The sequence below is a fragment of the Staurois parvus genome, unplaced genomic scaffold (assembly GCF_062004578.1).
Source record: "Staurois parvus isolate SC_StPar_1 unplaced genomic scaffold, SC_StPar_1.0 ptg000246l, whole genome shotgun sequence".
Lineage (NCBI taxonomy): Eukaryota > Metazoa > Chordata > Amphibia > Anura > Ranidae > Staurois > Staurois parvus.
Genome location: NW_028318042.1, coordinates 2128835 through 2149865, shown reverse-complemented (window position 1 = coordinate 2149865; position 21031 = coordinate 2128835). Strand labels below are relative to the sequence as shown.

At 45.2% G+C, this 21031-nt stretch overlaps 1 protein-coding gene across 1 annotated transcript in view; it reads right to left on the bottom strand.

Moving 5' to 3' along the window:
* LOC149459816 (rac GTPase-activating protein 1-like) overlaps positions 1-21031 on the bottom strand; it is a 102782-nt gene that overhangs the window by 33307 nt on the left and 48444 nt on the right. The window contains exon 7 of the mRNA XM_089680600.1: positions 11139-11268. Within this exon, the coding sequence (XP_089536726.1) occupies positions 11139-11268 (130 nt within the window). The remainder of the gene's footprint in view (positions 1-11138; positions 11269-21031) is intronic.

The following is a 21031-nucleotide window of genomic DNA, read 5'->3' as shown; positions in this document are numbered from 1 at the left end:
TAAGGTATTCAGAGACAGATGATCATCAAATTAGCATCTGAAGGGATCTAGCTTCCTCTGGATGTGACACCTAAGTGCCAATGAGATTTGTCTATAATTAGGCTTTGCTACCTTCCTGAAATAAAAGAGGAAACGGCTGGACACAGGTTGGCTTCATGACAGCAGAAGACCAGAGTTTTAAAGTATATACATACATCAAAGGAGTCTGTTTCATCCCTCATACAAACAAAAATATTAGTTGCAGAGAGATGAAAATACTTCCTTCTGATAGGGCACTCTGTGGATTACATCGGCATATAAAAACCGTATTTGTGCCTTAGGCAGAATGCCAGGAAAATGCAAGAAATGCCTAGGTGGCACTGGATTGCAACAGCCGAACAGTGATTGGTACTGTCGCAATCGGACTGATGCACTGGTGTTGGAAATCCAATCCCGGACTTGGTGATTCAAATCGGTCTTGGTCCGATTGACTTTGGGCAGGTCAGCACCCAGAACATCCTGTGGGCGGGTACAGGAACACCCCCCCCCAGGGTCAATTGACCGAGGACTAATGTCCCGCCTATGTCCATATCCCCATAAATTGAGTACCCGGACATTGGGACAGCGTAATTCGTATGGAGCGGGTTCGATTTGACTGACGGACTGCTGTCTCTCTGACTTGCTCCAGTCGCAGGATAAATCTGGGTAAAAGTTTTATTCTGTTTTATTCCCTTTTATTTTATAGTGAATAGCCTATGTGTGTCTTCCTGTATTTTTGTATTTTCTGTAACTTTTTATATTTTGTACATATTTTATGCACTGCCCACTTTCGGGATATTAAATCTTAAAATTAATAAGTGACTTCTGTGTATTTAAGTGGGCTCATATCTTCGGAGAGATTAGATTGTATTGTATTTTAGTGCCTTTATACGCTTGGTCAAGCTCATTGCCAATCTGTATGCAATTGCACTGAGTGTGGGCAGATTGCGTGCAGATTGTAAAGGTAACAGATCTGCCAGACAGAGATCTGTGTGTGTGGGGTGTCCCAGCAGAGCGTTCTGCGGATAAATTGTTGGGTGGTGGCAGGCTACTTTTTGTGGTGTGTCTGGTGTGGGGGTGTGCAGACGGTGGAAGAGTGATTAACACCGGGGTTCTAGCTGTAGGATAGCTGGAGGGATCCTAGAAGGGTGTGTGATTGCCAAGCTGCTCCTCAACTCTATTCAGTGCACCAGATTGTATATAAGATTTGTATCTGCCAGTGTGTGGTCAGCCATCTGGGTTGGAGTGGAGTCTCCCTGGGGAACTCGTGACAGGTGGTCAGTGGGAAGAATCCCCCCCCCTACAGACAGCTAAAAAGATCAATGGTTTCAGTGGTGGAAATTGCTCATTGGCCAAGGAACCCCTAATAAATCTCTGATGGAACCTGGGTTACTAAGGCTGGATTACTGTAGATCATGCCTTTAACTGTAAACACATTACCACATAGCTAAACAAAATACAGATAGAAATGCTACCATGGTGTTCATCAATCTTTCCTAATGTGTTGTAACCTTGGCTGGAAGTCAATAAGAGTCACTTTCATCCAGTATTCGCCTTACAGCCAGGGGTGGACTGACCATTTGGAAACTCTGGCACTGCCCGAGGGCCCGGGGTCAGTAGGGGGCCCCCATGAGATGCCCCTGGTACCTTTTTCATAGGCTTTTTTTGAGTTTGTGCAAGGACACAGGGGCCCCATGATCCCCTATTGCCCGGGGGGCCCCATGAGTTGTCAGTCCGCCCCTGCTTACAGCATCAAAAACCTTATCAAGGTGGGTGCCAAGGTGATAAATACTGAAGATGGCCCCGCTAGACCATTACAATAAATGTTTAGGTTTGATGCTCGATCTGGTGATATATTACAGATACCCTTCTATCTGCTGAGGATCTGCTCAAATCCCAGTCATCCAGGAACTTACCCATGCTGTCCGATTGTCTGTTGAGTTATTGTGGCTATCTATGCTTCTGGTAGCTCTGCACTACATGACCCCGGATCTCTGCTGCTTGACTTGGGTCCTTGAGAGGACTACTTCTGCTTTTAGGATATGCTGCCTTTTACTCCACTAAATACATCAGTGGTTCATATAGTGAACTCTGTGTAGAGCTATTCACCCTGAGGTCATCACAGAGGACAAGGGGGCACTCTTTACGTCTGGAGGAAAAGAAATGTAATCTCCAAACACGGAAAGGTTTCTTCACAGTAAGAGCTGTGAAAATGTGGAATAGACTCCCTCAAGAGTTGGTTCTGGCCAGCTCAGTGGATTGCTGTAGGAAAGTCCTGGATTCTTTTTTGGATACACAGAACATAACTGGATATAACATTTATAGGTAAAGTTGATCCAGGGAATATCCGATTGCCTCTCGGGGGATCAGGAAGGAATTTTTTTCCCAGCAGGAGCAAATTGGATCATGCTTTGCTGGGTTTTTTATTGCCTTCCTCAGGATCAACTGTGGGTATAGGATTATAACTTTTTTTTTTTCTGTGGTTGAACTGGATGGACTTTTGTCTTTTTTCAGCCAGACTATGTAAACATGAGTGGATTATTTACCGTTTTATCAGTTAACACGCTGCACTTAGATGGGCTCTTTGGTGTTCATTTACTATATTACAGATACTCCTCTATCTGCTGAGGATCTGCTCTATGGACAAGCACACTAGTCTGCTACCCTTATGGACATATGAATGGAGTACCAAGTCTTTATCATTATTGAGGCTATTGGTTGCTTTGAGCCACAATTCTTCTCAATTCTGAGGTTATTGGTTGCTTAGAGCCACAATTCTTAATTTTGTGACTATGTACTTTACATATTTCTGACTCCTGCACTCTGTAGACTTGTTTTAAGCCTTAGTGTTGGCATAATTTTGCCACACCCGCCAAGCAATCTGGGCACGCATGGTGCACCACTGATATTCCTGCCTACCCCATTCCCAGGAATTCGGATTTTCAAAAAGTTCCCAGATTTGTATTAGCCAAATCTTTGTTTGGCGGAGAGTCTGATCGAATTTACAAAGGGCACCTGTCATTTCTAGGCATCAGCAGCAAGGCTCTTACTCTCCATTCATCATACATCAGCATCAGAGGTTGGTCATCATCTCTGAGGAAAGGGATTCGTCCCTGAAACGCGTCAGCCATTTGACCACACTGACAGTGAGAACACCTTGCCTGCCGTTGTGGCCATTGTCATTTTTCTATGCTTTTTAGATACATGCTTCGTCTGTGAGTATGTTTTTATTATTCTTTCACTCCTTACAATAAACCTTGGATAATGCACTAGGTGTGTGCGCCACCTGTTTTCTCTCTATCCAGTGGCTGATCTCCCCGTCTGAGGAGGGCTGCACCCCTGAAGCATTTCCTTTGGTTGTCGCTGTCCTGGTACCCTTGGCTTCCCTTTTGGCTGTGCATATCCTGAGGCGCTGGAGAGTACATACAACACCTGTCATTTCTACCTACGGTGGGTTCTTGGTGAATCATTTACCTGGGTACATCCACCCAGCTCTCCATGAATCTCCCTGGAATCAGACTCCTGCTAGCTTGCAGGGAGATGCATGGAGCGCTGGGTGAACGTACCAAAGTAAATGATTCACCAAGAACCCACCGTAGGTAGAAATGACAGGTGCCCTTTGTAAATCCGATCAGACTCTCAGCCAAACAAACATTTGGCTGGCCTGACCTTCTCACATATGCACAGCTAGCTTTACATGTTGATCATTGTTTGTGCGATGTGTGGAAGCGCTGACACGGCAGATCTCGTGGTAAATGACCCCCATCTCCACAGTACGAGTGGCAGAACTAATCCCCCACTTACACGAGCATAATGCCACCGCCAGGATGCCGTCTGCAGAGCACGGAGCTCCGTGTCAGGAGGGAGCAGCCCGCAGGCTAATGTACCTTCTCATTACACGAGTCGACGTTCTCCCCCTCCGTTCTGGCTTCGCTTAGCAGCTTCAGCGGAGAAACACTTAATAACGTATTGTGACTGTTCCGTACATTAAGGGAACAAATACAAGATGCCGCATCCCTGCGAGGCTTCTGAAACCAGAAAACACCGCTATGCTGGTGGGAGAGCTGAGACTACCACCATCAGAAGAATAGAGGTTTCAGCTGGGTGTTGTGGAGTATATACAAGGGAATATAAATGTTCCACAACAAAACTTATTTCCAGTCTTTTGAAGCCATTCGGCAAATTACATTTTTGTAGACAGTGCTTCGTGAATGGAGCAAGAGAGTTTCAGTGCCAGCATAGGGAGGTGCTCTTTACTGTAAGAGTAATTAACCACTTCCAGACCGGACACTTTTACCCCCTTCCTGACCAGGGCAATTTTCAGCTTTCAGCGCTATCACACTTTGAATGACAATTGCGCAGTCATGCAACACTGTACCCATATGAATTTTTTACCATTTTTTTGAGACAAATAAAGCTTTATTTTGGTGGTATTTATTCACCGCTGGGATATTAATTTTTTTTGCTATGTAAATGAAAATGTCCAAAAATTTTGAAAAAAGTGTTTTTTTAAAAAATTTTTGCAAATAAATAATATTTCATCATAAATCTTTTCCGAAATTTATTCAGTTATCTTTTTAGTAAAAAAAAAAAAATCCAAATTAGTTTATAACCAAAAATTATAATTTAAAATTTTTTTTTTACATTTTTATTTTATTTTTTTATATTATTTTTTTTTTTTACATACTGTCACCATGGTGACACTGTACTACTTGTGGGGGGTGATGAAGATTTTTTTTTTTTACATGGATTGCTTTTACACCCATAAAGGCTGTAAAAGCAATCATTTCTCTCTCTGTCTGCATTCTTGCAGTCATTGAGTAGTACTGAGTGAGCTGTGATTGGTCACAGCTTGTCACATGGTACAAGGCTGTTGTGAATAGCCCTGTACCATGTGACCTCTGATCATTCACAGATTTCACACATAGTAAGCAATGATGTCACAAGTGACATCTTGCTTACTACTTTGCATGTGATCACTGATTGGCCAATCAGTGATCACATGATCGGGACCTCGTACAGAGGTCTTGTCCGACGATTGGTGTTTCACTGTGTCCGGAAGACACAGCGGGCACCGGATCGCGGTGCTGCACGCTCCCAGGGAGCGCGCACAAGCAGGGTGCGGGGAGGCCGTTTATAAATGGCCACCCGACCCTGCACTGCCAACGTCCGGCCATTTATATGCAACAGCCGGTTGGGAAGTGGTTAAAATATTAAACTCCGGTTTCAAAAAAAAAAAAAAAAAATTCTATTTCAGAATATAATATTCTTAATTACTTTCACCCCCTGCTTGCTCAGGCCAATTTTCAGCTTTTAGCATTGTGCATTTTGAATGACAGTTACTCAGTCATGCAACACTACCCATATGAAACTTTTATCATTGTTTTCACACAAATAGAGCTTTTGGTGGCATCTAATCGTCACTGGATTTTTTTAGTTTTTGCTAAACAAAAAGAACATTTTAGAAAAAAAAAAAATAAAAACTAAAATTTTCTGTTATAAAATTTAAATAAAAAAAAAATCTTTCTTCATAAATTTAGGCCAACATGTATTCTGCTACATTTCTGCATCTACAAACTAAGATATATAATATTGTATATCTGAAAAATAGATCAGTCCTGTTGTACTGACAGGCTGTGTCTTGAGACCCAAAAATGCCAGGACAGTAAAAAATATTCCCCAAGTGACCTCTTTTTGGAAAGTAGACAGTACAAGATATTTAGTAAAGAGGCATGGCAAATTATGTATCACAATTTTTTGGAAAAAGAAAAAAAAAAAAATTGTATTTTTTTTTTTTACATATTGTCACCAGTGCTTTACAGCATCATAATGACTGGTGTGCGCTGATCAGGGACACTGACTGACTGGTGACAGAAATTTTATTACTTTTTTTTTTTTTTTTAATGATTTTACCATAGTAACACTTTACTTCTCTGTGGAGGGGATGATCTGGATTTATTTTCTTTTTTACACACATAATGATCGCTTATAACAGTTATAAGCAACCATTTCATTCAGTGCGTACTATTGTTTTTAGCTGTGATTGGTCACAGCTAATCACATGGTACAGGTGGACTGTGATTGGCCCTGTCTGTACAATGCGATCAACCACAGAGATCAACACAATAGTATACAATGAATGGTATCAATGGACGCCATCCATTGTGTACAATTGTCATGTGATCTGCTGTGATTGGTCATAGTGCTCACATGGTACCGGCAGCAGCCCGGTACACTGATCTATCATATCCGGTGTACCTATTGGGTAAGGAAACGCAACGCATTGTTAAAACATATCCACAATTTTTTTTCCCCAACATTTCATTCAACTTTGATGCAATGTGGTGTAGTGCCTGAGGTCATCACAGAGGACAAGGGGGCACTCTAAGTCTGGTGGAAAAGAAATTTAAATCTCCAAACACGGAAAGGTTTCTTCATAGTGAGAGCTGTGAAAATGTGGAATAGACTTTAAGAGTTGGTTCTGGCCAGCTCAGTGGATTGCTTCAAAAAAGTCCTGGAATCTTTCCTGGATACACAGAAAATAACTGGATATAACATTTATAGGTAAAGTTGATCCAGGGAATATCCAATTGCCTCTCGGGGGATCAGGAAGGAATTTTTTCCCCAGCAGTAGCAAATTGGATCATACTTTGCTGTTTTTTTTTGCCTTCTGGATCAACTGTGGGTGTAGGATTATAACTTTTTTTTTTTTTTTTATATATGGTTGAACTGGATGGACTTTTGTCTTTTTTCAGCCAGACTAACTATGAAACTATACATATGCATACACCAAGTAGTCTTGCCTTGTCTATGCACTGGAACTACGTATACAATGCTGCCAAACACAGCTCAATGAGGCTGGTGTGAATGAGCCCTAAATATATCCTGCAGCGACACCAGTGGGAACTGCGGGGGACCAAGGAGATCAACATTCCTAGAACTGTACAGTTCCCAGGGATGTCAACTCATGATCAAAGGGATGCTTTGCAGTGCCAGGCCCAGGAAAAGCGAGGTTTGTTTTATAGGTAACAAAGCTTTCAAAGATTACTTTTTTGCAACAGCATCACATGAAGAACGATCAGCGCGGCAAAATCCAATAAAGTGCATTTAAAAAGTGGGTTAGAAGCCTTTCTAGTAATGGAATTTGTATCTAAAACCGAATAGGACCGATTGGCTTAGTAATTGAATCACAGAACAAATTTGGCAGCCATTGACAAAGTCAAGGGTTGTCACCCCTCCATTATGGAAACGGTCAGAATAATATTTGACTATGCCTTCTTCTGGATCAACACTACTAAAATTAGAAATGGTAAAAAGTAATATAATTGGTATATAGCCACTGGAAAAATACATTGTTGCTGTCATCACAATTCAAAAAGGTTTTCTTTTTATTGAAGACTATAAAATACATCACCCCAGCACCAAATTATATTAACCACTTGCCTACCGGGCACTTATACCCCCTTCCTTACCAGGCCAATTTTCAGCTTTCAGCGCTGCCGCACTTTGATTGACAATTGCGCGGTCATGCAACATTGTACCCATATGAAATTTTGATCATTTTTTTCTCACAAATAGAGCTTTCTTTTGGTGGTAATTAATCGCCACTGGGCGCTTTACTTTTTGCGCTATAAATTAAAAAATTGCAAAAAATTTGAAAAAAAAAAGTTTCTTTGTTTCTATTATAAAATTTTTCAAACAGGTATTTTTTCTCCTTCACTGATGTGCGTTGATGAGGCAGCACTGATGGGCACTGATAGGCGGCACTGATGGGCACTGATAGGCAGCACTAAAGGGCACTGATAGGCAGTACTAATGAGGCGGCACTGATAGGCAGCACTAATGAGGTGTCACGGATAGGCGGCACTAATATGCAGCACTGATAGGCGGCACTGATAGGTGACACTGATGATGAGTACTGATAGATGGCACTGACTGGCATCACTGCTGGGCACTAACTGGCACAACCCCTGGGCACTGACTGGTGGCACTGACTGGCAGCACTGCTGGGCTGCACTGGTGGGTGGCACTGGTGGGCAGCACTGGTGGGTGGGCACAGGTGGGTGGGCACAGGTGGGTGGCACTTCTGGGCACAGGTGGGTGACACTGCAGAGTGGCACAGGTGGGTGCACTGCTGGGCACAGGTGGGCGGAGCTAGTGGGCGCACTGCTGGGCACAGGTGGGCGGAACTTGTGGGTGGCACTGCTGGGCACCGATCATCAGGGCACTGATCATCAGTGGCCCTGATGATCGGTGCCGATCCTCGCTCTGACAACTGCCGGTTCTCGGCAGTACTTTCCTCACGATCTGACAGCGTGAGGAAAGTGCAGCCGAGAACCGGCACTTGCATTTCCCTGTGATCAGCGTGTCATTGGACACCGCTGATCACGTGGTAAAAGGCCGGTATGATCGGCCTTTTACCACATCTCGTGATCAGCTGTGTCCGTAGGAAACAGCGATCACGGAGATCGCCGGGTGCGCGCCCCCTGGGGCGCGCAGGAGAGCGCGTTCTGGGGGGACGTCATATGACGTCCACCCAGAACTGGCCGGCCGCAGTGAAGCCGTCATTCAGCTATCTGCGGTCGGCAACTAGTTAAAAAAGCCAAAAATATTCGATTTGTACAAAAGCAAAACAATTAAAAAACGGTTTGGTATATACAATATATTACAACTTATTCATACAGAACCATCAAATTGAGGACTTAATTTAGTGTCTTTACAGTATGATCAACGCGTTTCGCATGTTTTCAGGCTTCTTCAGGACCATGCTAAAAGAGCAAATATTCGGTATTACTTATCACTGCTGTGATTATGATTATGTCTTTTATTGCTACTTTGTACCATATTTACAGAACACAATCACACTAACTATTCACTCTCTGGACAACGCGTTAGGTATGTTTTCTTGCTTTTTCAGGACCGTGGTAAAATAGTTAACACTTGTTATCAGTGTGATTGTGTTCTGTAAATGTGGTCCACAGTGTGATCGTGTTCTGTAAATATGGTCCAAAGTAGCAATAATGGACATAATCATAAATAACGGCAATGATAAATAATACCGTATATTGGCGCTTTTACCAAGGCCCTGAAGAAGCCTGAAAACATTTGAAACGCGTCGTCCAAAGAGTGAACTCACTGGATTGTTAACTGTACTCATTTTGAGGGTTATATATGAATAAGCTATGATCTAGGCCTGGATTCTTCCCTAGATGCACAGAATATAACTGGATATAACATTTATAGGTAAAGTTGATCCAGGGAATATCCGGTTGCCACTTGGGGGTCAGGAAGACATTTTTTTCCCCTGCAGGAGCAGTTTGGATCATGCTTTGCTGGGTTTTTTGCCTTCCTCTGGATCAACTGTGGTAATAGGATTACAACTTTTTTTTTTTTTTTTTCAATGGTTGAACTGGATGGACTTTTGTCTTTTTCAGCCAGACTAACTATGTAACTATACATATGCATACACCAAGTAGTCTTCATTATACAGTATATTGTATGTTTTGCTGTATTCTTTTGTACTAATAAATCATAATTTTTGCATTTTTTGGCTGGTTTTAGTTATTTTAGTTCTGGGGTGCTATATTTTATTGTCCTAATTAATATGACGAGATGTTCAAGTTAAAAGGTTAAGTTCACCTTCTCACAAAAAAAATTAAAAAGGTGAGCCAACTCCAAAAATCCTGACTATTTCTCAACTCCAGGGGCGGACTGACCATTTGGAAACTCGGGCACTGCCCGAGGGCCCTGGGTCAGTAGGGGGCCCCATGAGATGCCCCTCGTACCTTTTTCATAGGCTTTTTTGAGTTTGGGCAAGGAGACAGGGGCCCCATGATCCCCTATTGCCCGGGGGCCCCATGAGTTGTCAGTCCGCCCCTGCTCCACTCTACACATAGCGGTCACGATGACCCTTCTTCCGGCAAGGTGTCCCCTCCCCCCTCTAGGTCACCTGCTTTAATTCCTTCCCACCCTCCTCAACATTCCAAAAAAGTTCTCAATGCCCAGGATAAAGGAAAGATCTGTGATTGGTTGTCGCGGTGGTCACATGATCAGGAGCCGATCCTGCTGGCCACCAATCATTAGTAGAGACCACGATCTGTCTTTGACAGCTCAGCCTCTGTGTTGGGAGCCTCACCACAGAACCATTGGCTGTCCATTGATGTATTATGTGCGATATGTGGGTGTTAACACCTACCCTTTTGCCACCGCTCATGTGTTATGCCCAGGGGCGGACAACTCATGGGGCCCTGGGCAATAGGGGATCATGGGGCCCCTGTGTCCTTGTCCAAACTCAAAAAAGCCTATGAAAAAGGTACCAGTGGCATCTCATGGGGCCCCCTACTGACCCTGGGCCCTCAGGCAGTGCCCGACTTTCCAAATGGTCAGTCCGCCCCTGGTTATGCCACTGATTACAGCAGAAACATTTAAGGGCCCATTCACATGGAGTGAACACATGCGTCTCCCATGTAGGGCCGTTTTCTACCAGCAGGGGCATGCACAGCTGTTGTGTGAATTCCAGTGCCGAGATCCCATTCCTTTCTATTGGGACACACGGCTGCCCTTGCATCTGCTGTGTACTAATATAACATGTGTCCCCTGTATGTGTTCGGGGACCCGCACCTACATTTCATATAAGGACACAGCTGCTGTGCCTGTGTAGCCGCGTATCCCAATAGAGGTGAATGGGGACACCAATGCGGGGATGCATGCGACAGCTGTGCATGCTCAGGGGCGGACTGACCATTTGGAAACTTGGGCACTGCCCGAGGGCCCGGGGTCAGTAGGGGGCCCCATGAGATGCCCCTGGTACCTTTTTCATAGGCTTTTTTGAGTTTGGTCAAGGACACAGTTCCCCATGATCCCCTATTGCCCGGGGCCCCATGAGTTGTCAGTCCGCCCCTGTGCATGCTCCTGCTGGTAAAAGACCGCCCTCCACAGGAGGCACATGTCTGGAGTCCCATGTGAATGGGGCCTAAAAAGTAGGAAAACATGATCTGGGGGAGCTAAAAAGTTGATCCTTCCTTCCCAGATGACTTCTGCTGCTAAAGGTAGTAGCGCCAATGTGAATGAGGCCTAGGGCTGAATGTATAGTAGAAACCCTTAAAAGATGTCAGAAATACCGAACACAGAAGACAGAGGGCGGCTCTTCCGGGATCGGCGGCGTGGCATGGACTCCATACTGGACGTGGCTTGGATGGGACCGCTGTTTGAGATAAACATTGTTGTTTTTGCGATCACGGCTTCTTTGATCTGCAAGTAAAATGTAAAAATATAAGGAGCAACCAGCAAAAAAGATCATTTGTAATTAAATATTTATTTTGTAATGAATATTTATTAGTTTTTGCTTATATAGCACATCCATATTGTTGTAGTAATTTAAACAAGCTAAAAAAGGGACACAATTGTCCACATCCGGAAACAAATTGAAATGTATACTGCGCTACTTACCATTAACCCCTTCATGACGGACCATTAACCCCTTCATGACGGACCATTAACCCCTTCATGACGGACCATTAACCCCTTCATGACGGACCATTAACCCCTTCATGACGGAGGGTTACACAAACACCTGAAACCAGTTTTACAATGCTGACATTGTTCATAAACTGAATGTGTCGTCACAACTACTTCTTGTGTCCAAGTAAATTTAACCTTTTTCTCCCCCGGACAATCTGGGCTTTCATTTGGTAGTAAATGGTAATATCTCCTGATTTTTTTTTTTCAAATCAAAAACAATTTGATCAAGAATAGAAAAAAAAAAGAAGCCATTTTCTAATCGTAAAATCGTGAGCCTAACTAAGATCAGATCCTAATTTAGCCATTTATCTTTATTTTATGAATTTTTCTTTTCACAACTTTTATTAATTACAATTTACACAGCGCTTTACATATACAACGTATATATTGTACATTCACATCCAAGGCTGCTGTTAGAAACCATGGGGCCTCATACGGCTAATCTGACAGGGCCCCCGTCAGAAAGAAAAAAAAAAACAGTTTACTATGCTTCAGTTATGAATGAACACAGTGAATGATCAGTGCCGATCACTCAATTGCGTTCATTCAGGAAATGAAGGGGCTGGTTCATGTGACATATTTATCAGACCCTTCCCCCACTCTCCATCCTGAAGGATCCTATTGTGTGCTTGCAGCTGCCTCTGGGAAGGAGAGGAGGGCAGCCGGCATTGTGGGGGCCCAAGCAGCATGGTGAAAATCAGATGTGTACGGGGAGGATGATTGGCATGATGGGTGGCAATTACTGGAACCAATCCCCTGTATGGCCCTCTCTGCAGCAGCTGAAATACAGTGGGAGGGAGAGGAGAAGAGTCCAGCTTTCAGATGCTTCAGAAAGCCAAACAGGGCATCGGTTCCAGTAATTGCCCCCTCACCATGCAGATCACCCTCTCTGCCCACATCCAATTCACCCAGCTCCCTGGGCCCCCCTGCTGTCCTGGGCCCCGTACAGGATGACTGGTGGTACCCCTTATCCACAGCCCTGTTCACATCAGTCTCTGCCCTCAAGGGCAATCTAATTTAGACAGGAGCCAATTAGCCTGCCAGCATCTCTTTGGAGTAGAGAAAACCAGAGTACCCGGAGGAAACTTACGCAGGAGAACATAAAAAGTCCAGGGGGGTAGTGCCATGGTTGAGATTTGACTCCCATGTGCTGCCCATCCATCGTTTACATTTTTCTTCTCCAGCACAGAGAAAAAGAGGCATGTAAGGTACACTATATCAGGGATCTCCAGACTTTCTAAACAAAGGGCCAGTTTACTGTCCTTCAAACTTTAAAGGGGACCAAACCGGCCAGTGGGAGAATAAAATGCCCCATTATTGGTATTAGGAGGAGCAATCGTGCCCCATCGGTGGGTGCCAGTGGGAGCTATCGTGCCCCATCGGTGGGTGCCAGTGGGAGCTATCGTGCCCCATCGGTGGGTGCCAGTGGGAGCTATCGTGCCCCATCGGTGGGTGCCAGTGGGAGCTATCGTGCCCCATCGGTGGGTGCCAGTGGGAGCTATCGTGCCCCATCGGTGGGTGCCAGTGGGAGCTATCGTGCCCCATCGGTGGGTGCCAGTGGGAGCTATCGTGCCCCATCGGTGGGTGCCAGTGGGAGCTATCGTGCCCCATCGGTGGGTGCCAGTGGGAGCTATCGTGCCCCATCGGTGGGTGCCAGTGGGAGCTATCGTGCCCCATCGTTGGGTGCCAGTGGGAGCTATCGTGCCCCATCGTTGGGTGCCAGTGGGAGCTATCGTGCCCCATCGGTGGGTGCCAGTGGGAGCTATCGTGCCCCATCGGTGGGTGCCAGTGGGAGCTATCGTGCCCCATCGTTGGGTGCCAGTGGGAGCTATCGTGCCCCATCGTTGGGTGCCAGTGGGAGCTATCGTGCCCCATCGTTGGGTGCCAGTGGGAGCTATCGTGCCCCATCGTTGGGTGCCAGTGGGAGCTATCGTGCCCCATCGTTGGGTGCCAGTGGGAGCTATCGTGCCCCATCGTTGGGTGCCAGTGGGAGCTATCGTGCCCCATCGTTGGGTGCCAGTGGGAGCTATCGTGCCCCATCGTTGGGTGCCAGTGGGAGCTATCGTGCCCCATCGTTGGGTGCCAGTGGGAGCTATCGTGCCCCATCGTTGGGTGCCAGTGGGAGCAATCGTGCGGCACTGTTGCTGGCCATTGGGGGAATTATGCCCCAAGGGCCAGATAAGGGCAAGCAAAGGGCCACATCCGGCTTCTGGGCCACAGTTTAGACACCACCGCACTACATAAAACATTGCAACACAATGTACCTTTTTCTCCATTCAAGAGGAGAATATACAAGGGCAGGCTGTACAGCTAGGCCCCTTTCACCCGAACAAATTAGGTCCGCATGTCAGTTTTTCAGGCCAACCCGATCAAACCCTCTATTCGGCCCTAAGGACAGGTGGGTGTCCGTTTGCGACAGTCTACCTTTGATCTGATGCAGGCTGCTAGGAAAACAAAAACAAAAAAAAAAAAAACCCACATGGAAGGGACATCCGTTTCGCTCCATCTAGGTGGATTGGGTTGGGGGGCAGTCGGGCGTAAATGGACAAGTGGAGTTAGTTTACTCCCAGCCTCCCATAGAGCAGAGCGGGCGCAGTCCATGTCCACTCTGCAGAAACTAAGCGGACACGGACATGTCATCCACCCACTCTGCTCAAATCAGTGGATTGGGGTGCTTACATGCTGTGTTCACGAAGCTCCACTTCACAACCGCCACAAAGTTTACGCGATGTGTAGCATTTGTCGGGCAGCAATCCAGCTGAACACTACAAACTAAAGCAAATGGGGAGACCCAGATTTTTGCATGACTCTTCCCAAGAAGTCAGCCTACTGTCTACATCAGGACTGAGGGCTCTGGAGAGGAGTACTGAGGGCTCTGGAGAGGAGTACTGAGGGCTCTGGAGAGGAGTACTGAGGCAGGGTACGGTGATGTTTTCAGGAAGCTATGTATAGCACCAGTGGCATAACTAGTGGTGTAAGAAACCATAAAGGATCCACGTGACTGCTCCCTTCCATCGAAGCCCAATGGCAGAACACCAGGGTTGGGCACAAGTGTGACCTTTGTGACCCTGGTAGTTCCATCACTGGTGTCAGTTTTTTTTTATTACAATACTTATTTAAAAAAATTTTGGAGCCCCATTGGAGGGCTTTGGTGAGATATCAGGGGTCTAAACAGATCTCTGAGGTTTCACTTTTGAGACAGAGAAAGAGTGGAGAGGGGGGAGGCCTCCAGAGAGCGCAGGAGGGGTGTTACTAGGGAGCACGGGTGGCAGCAGAAAGCTGGACAGGAGGAACGGCTGCATATATAGAAAACTGAACTCTCCATGTTCCTCCTACAGCTGCTAAATTCCGGCTTTTCCTCCTCTCCCTCCTACAGGCATTCAGCAGCTGTAGGATTAATATGGAGCTCTATATGTGCCCGCCCGCACCGCATGGGTCCCCTGCAGCATGTTTCCAGGTTGCAATTGTGACCCCTGCAACCCCTGTGGGTGTGCCTCTGTACAGCACCTTGCTGGTTTCTCTCACCAGCAATGTTCTGCCTGGATTGCATAGAGAAGCACAGAGACCCAGTCATGACCCCACTGTGACCCAAAAAAAAAAAATGTAAAAATTAAATAGCATGTTGATTGTGTGTGTGTGTGTGTGTGTGTGTGGGGGGGGGGGGATTAACTAATTAACTAGGGAAGGCATAATATATACTTGATCTTTAAAACAGCCATATGGCAATAGTAAAGCACCTTCTATGCCGAGTATATACTACATTTGATGTCTTTTCTTTATAAGGACAGCAGGGTCCTTCCGAGGCTTGTTTGGATCTCATGCAAATGGTATTTAGGGAACTTGTCATCCAGATTTATAAAAACAACTGAGCAATGGTGCTCAATCCACAAATACAAAGTTAATCCCGAATGCGGTGAATTAGACCAGAATCTCCGGATTGGAGAGAAGCCGCCGTCCAGCATCTCAATTGCATTACGCCGAACGCCGGAGAGGTGCTCCTTTTAAAACATTATCGGACGCAGAGGCGCTGAATTGCTTTGAAGTCTGGAATCAATTTTTTCGTCTTTCAAAACACATTTCATCACTTTTTTTTTTTTCTTCCTTCTGTTACAGAAATCTATTTACTCCCATTAAACCCGCATTCTAAATGGATGGGAAAACCAATCAGAGCCAGCGACAAGTCGCATGATACGGGTCAAATCCTTTTATCTCAGGAACCCCGGCTTACTGACCTGTAATAGGGGATTACAACAAACACCATCGCTTCTTTATCCCTTCTCCGCTCCACCGGAGCCAATGTTCACGGCTCCAGAGTCAGGGAGGAAGGGGCCTTTAAAGGAATCCTCCACCTCTGGATGACTTTAAAATCGCTTGTCTTGTACTAGTTCTGCAGCTACTTTTACTAAACATGCTGACTTTATTCTTTTTTCTCGCCAATTTCTGCGTATCCGATTGGTGACATTTATTTCTATCGTCCTGAAATTACCTCCATGACTCTACCCCCATCTTTAACCCCTTGGTACATGTATAAGTGTCCTTCTATTCTACGGTTTACACTGCAAAAATACATACCCATCCACTACCTAAGGCCTACACAGTACCCTGGTCTCCTCCTCCCATGCCCGTCTCCAGGACTCCTCCAGGGCTTCCCCCATCCTCTGGAACTCACTACCCCAATCCATCAGACTGTTACCTACCCTCCTCACCTTAAGGCACACCCTGAAAACCCATCTCTTCAGGGAAGCCTACCCCACCTCACCTAACTGCCGATCTCCTCCACTCCTCCTACCACTCCATCCCCCACAGCTATTTCCTCCTGTACCACTATCCCCTCCCTCCTAGATTGTAAGCTCCAAGGAGCAGGGCCCTCGAACCCCTCGTGTATTGTATTGTTACTGTATTGTCTCATGTACGGTCTCCCATTATAATGTACAGCGCTGAGCAAACTGTTGGCGCTATATAAATACTGTATAATAATAATAATAATAATAATAATAAACACAAAACTGGAGTATATTACAGATTACCAATCATTAGATGTGGTGGCTGCATTAGTTTTTTTTTTCTCAACTTTTTCCCTTCTGTTTTCACCTGGTGATCTAGCCAGTAACACCTCCTGTGTTCAAGCACCCCCACTCTACGAAGGAGCACAGGGAGCAACTTTGCAGCATTGTCAGCTTGGGGGGGGGGGGGGGGTGTTAGAAGTACCAGCAGATTTAGATATATTAACAATTTAAAGCCAAACTCCAGCTAATACTTTGCAGTTCCAGCTATCAGTTTTGGTCCCTTTGTGATAAAAGGTTTTACACAAATAAAAAGCTGATCATTGTAAGCAACCCTGTCAGTGGCAAATGGTCTGTTTCAACCATGTAATTGATACTTCTGCAGGACAGCTTGTTCTGTTGAAAAAACAACAGACTTAATGTCTGGATCACCAAGGCAAAAATGGAAGAAAGCCAAAAAAAAAAAAGGAAAGAAAACTAACACAGCCACTACATCTAATAATTGGTAAGCTGCAATATAATTTTTGACTTTTGGGTTTAATGCCACTTTATTGGCCCTGTGATCCAAACGTTAAATTCTGCGTGAAATCCATCCACCCAAAGTTTCACCACTGGTAAAAAAAAATCCTCGACATGAAGGATGGGCCACCCACGGCATACTGATGGAGTTTTTGACTGACTTCGAGGCAGTGTTCCTTCTGCTCCTGGGTCAGGAGCCTGGGGACAAACTTGGCAGCAAGACGGCGCATGTTCAAATCGCACGCGAGCAGGGGCGGACTGACCATTTGGAAACTCGGGCACTGCCCGAGGGCCCGGGGCCAGTAAGGGGCCCCATGAATTGCCCCTGGTACCTTTTTCATAGGCTTTTTTAAATGTGGGCAAGGACACAGGGGCCCCATGATCCCCTATTGCCCGGAGGCCCCATAAGTTGTCAGTCCGCCCCTGCACGCGAGGATGCCTGGACTGTTCCGCATGACACACCGACAATGGCAGTAATGTTGTGGATTGTTCTCCGACGATCATCATGCACAAGTTACCGAATGGTTTCAACATTTTTGGGGGTGGAGCTCGTTGAAGGTCTTTCTGATCTCTTGTCATCTTCCAGTGATGTTCTTTCGCTCTTGAAGCTCGCATGCCACTCAAAACAACTCAAACGACTCATTGCAGCATCGCCGTAAACTTGCCGAATCATATCAAGCATCCCTCTGGCAGATTTGCCCAGTTTCACGCAGAATTTCACGTTTGCTCTTTGTTCCAACTTGCTGTCCATGGTGAAATAGCAGATGTGGTAACGCATGTAGTCAGAATAGCACCAGCTGCACAGCTCCCGATGTACACAGAATGGTCTTTTGGCACAATGACTTCTAAAGGTCGTAGCTCCCCGTGACTGTGTATGCCGCCATCTGTTGCAGTGTTACAAAACTAGACTCGAAATGTTTTGATACCACCTCGTATATATACAGATATATTAAACAATAAAAAAACCCTTGTTCAAGGTTTGATCTAGGGTCAGTGCCAGGGTTAATGTTTGGGTCAAGTAATGGTCAAAGGTCAATTTATTTTTTATTTTGGTCAGGATTTAGAAAAAAAAATAAAACATTACTACCATCGGTGTCGGTGCGTTTTAGGTAGGATAAAAAAAGCAAAAATGCACAATATTGTTTCTGGACTGTACTACGGGTACATACAACTAACATACACATGTGGTATCACTGTGAAGGCCAAGGAGAAGAAGAATTTATTAAGTGTTGTTGCATTGCGACCACTTCCTGTTATCTCACATATATATTATTAATATTATAGCCAAATTTACCACCCTAACTCCTCCCACAGTTTTTACACTACATAGACAGTAATATACCGAAACGTGCGCATTGTTCCCGATTGGTGTGCTATTACTTTGTGGAGCGTTTCACTGAACGGTTCATGAAATATCGGCGTTTTTGTGGTGAAATTGGTCCCGTAGGAATGAATGGCGCAATGTTCAAAACTAGAGTGGGAGCTGACAAAAGCGAGAGTGTGAGCTGAAACATCAGGACATGACAAACTGCCATCACTCCCTCATTTATTAAGCCCACCTACACAAATCTTATATCAAAACGTTCAGCTATCCCTGCTGCCACTAAAAATGTCCACGGCTAAGCCATAGTCCTGATAGTTTTCACAATATGACCATTTGTTTGCAACTCACGCCGCCCATTGACATTCATTGAAACTCCACTCTAGCCACCTCAAATTTGAAGGGCAATTTCTAAACTGCGACTGTGCCTTCATTTTTAATATTTTGGAGACATACTATGCATAAAAATGTAGGTCTGGGTCTTGTGATTCTCACAATATAAAGCTCTTCGGTGTAGGATTTATAATTTTTAAACTACAACCATTTGAAGATGAGCAAGTGAGCAAGTTGGAGCAGTTTGTTTTTAACCGCTCTTCTCTGCCCTTGCTGTAGAGTGAGTTGCCATAGGAACCCAGGTGTGTGAGCAGCCAGCAGAGTGACAAAAGCTAGAGTGTGAGTTGTAGACTACTGGTGGAGGCAAGAACACATCACACAATTTCCCCAGAAATTGTAGCTTTTCTAGTTTTGGACTGTTCTGTGGTGATAGGATATGGAAGTAGCAAGAAATATACAGCTATTGTTTTGTTTTAAAAGTTGATTTTGAGCGAGTTTTCCTTTGATAAAAATCACCTCCCATCATCACCAACTCCATCACCTTCTATCCGTGTAGAATATAATTCAGCTTATAACAGACGTCTGTATTCTTAATATTTCTGACTTTCCTTTTTTTTCCAAAAATACTTTTATTAGAAGAAGAAAGGTACATCAAGGCATATACAACTACGGATCGCAGTCCGATCATAGACACATGACTAATGAACCATAGATAGGCTTGTCCACTCCTACTTCCACCATTACCGATCCATACCACTCCCCACCCCTTAACCAATTATACTTTACAAAAAACATGACACCATTTGGAGTAAAATGGCCAACATGGCCTTTTATGAACAACTTACATTTTAAATACATCAGCCGTTCCTTAACGGAAACCAAAGAATTGTTGTTGGTCTTCGAAGGCACCCACAAACGATCCGAAATGCACCTGCAGACAACCCTATACACTAGGCCTCCAGCCGCAACCAACCAGCTCGGAGACAACCATACCGTCCGCAGTGCAGCACCACCACCTTCCAGTTAAACCTTGGTTAACTGGGAATGTCCACCGGGCACCCCATACCACCGATGGGTCCCACACCATTGTTTTTACCTTCCAAGATGAGAACCGCCTCCAAAGATCAACAACCGCCCGCAAACCAACATAACACCGCCTTACCCCCTTTTTTTTTTTTTCTTCTTTCCTTCCCCCGGGAGGGACCAGATACCCAACAAAACAGGGAGGGCGGGAGGGAAGCTCTAATCCTTCCTCACGTCCAGCTCCACTGACGCCCCCTTTCACAGAACCCCCCACCCTAAGGTGCCACAGACCCCTCCTACACTCCACCTCTGCCAACCAGATAACCCCACAATCAAATCCCAACCCCCTGGAGCTAACTAACCCTTTCCGTTCCCCTTCACCACTCTGGGGCCTAGTCATGCATGCCCTGCGCTAGTTTCACTCTTTCTTATCCGCTACGGGCATTTCTGTATATAGCTTCCCGTTTCGCAGACGGGTCATAGGTTTAAACTGCAATACAAATCGAGGTAGGAGATCACATCATGTCAAATGCATATTACATACCTGCAGATACAAAGAGTATTAGATAAGGCAATATAAGTAAAATGAATACTGACCCATTTAATAGGGAGCTCTTATGTTAAGGGATTGTGGGGGGTTGGGTAAGAGTAGCATCGGAAGGAGTGTAGGTTATGTTTTGTGCGTCCGTATCAAGAATGTGTGAGTTACGTGGAAGTAGTCACGCCTGTATGAGAGTAAATGCTCTATTCTGTTGGGGATATATGATTAATAAGGGCGTATACAAGGTGTGGAATAAAGATAAGTCAGAAAAGAGAATAGTTAGAGAAAAGTGTAGAGTGAGGGGGGGAGTAGGGAGAAAAAAAAAAGGGGGGGTTAATGGATAATTGCGGATTCTGACTTTCCCAAGTGCCGCATTAGCTAGTATAAATTTAAACTTTGCGTGTGTGAACGGCTTTGAAAACAGGTGTTTAGATATGTCATGGTATAGTCATGGATAAGAGATCAGTAGGTCATAGGCTTCTCTTAACCTCCTTAGCGGTATTCCCGAGTGTAGCTCGGGGTAAAATTTCTATACCAGGAGCGGTAACCCTGAGCTACACTCGGGCTTACCATGCGGCGCTGCTCTGGGGGTCCCTGCAGCACTTACCTTGTCCTTCGGTCCTGCGATGTGTCCCCTGCAGCGTCCTCGGCCATCTCCTCCGGCCGATGCCGGCATCCGGCTTCTGTGTTCCGGTCCCTGTGATGTCGGGACGTACGGGCGGGAAATTTGAAATTTTTAAAAAATGTCATTTT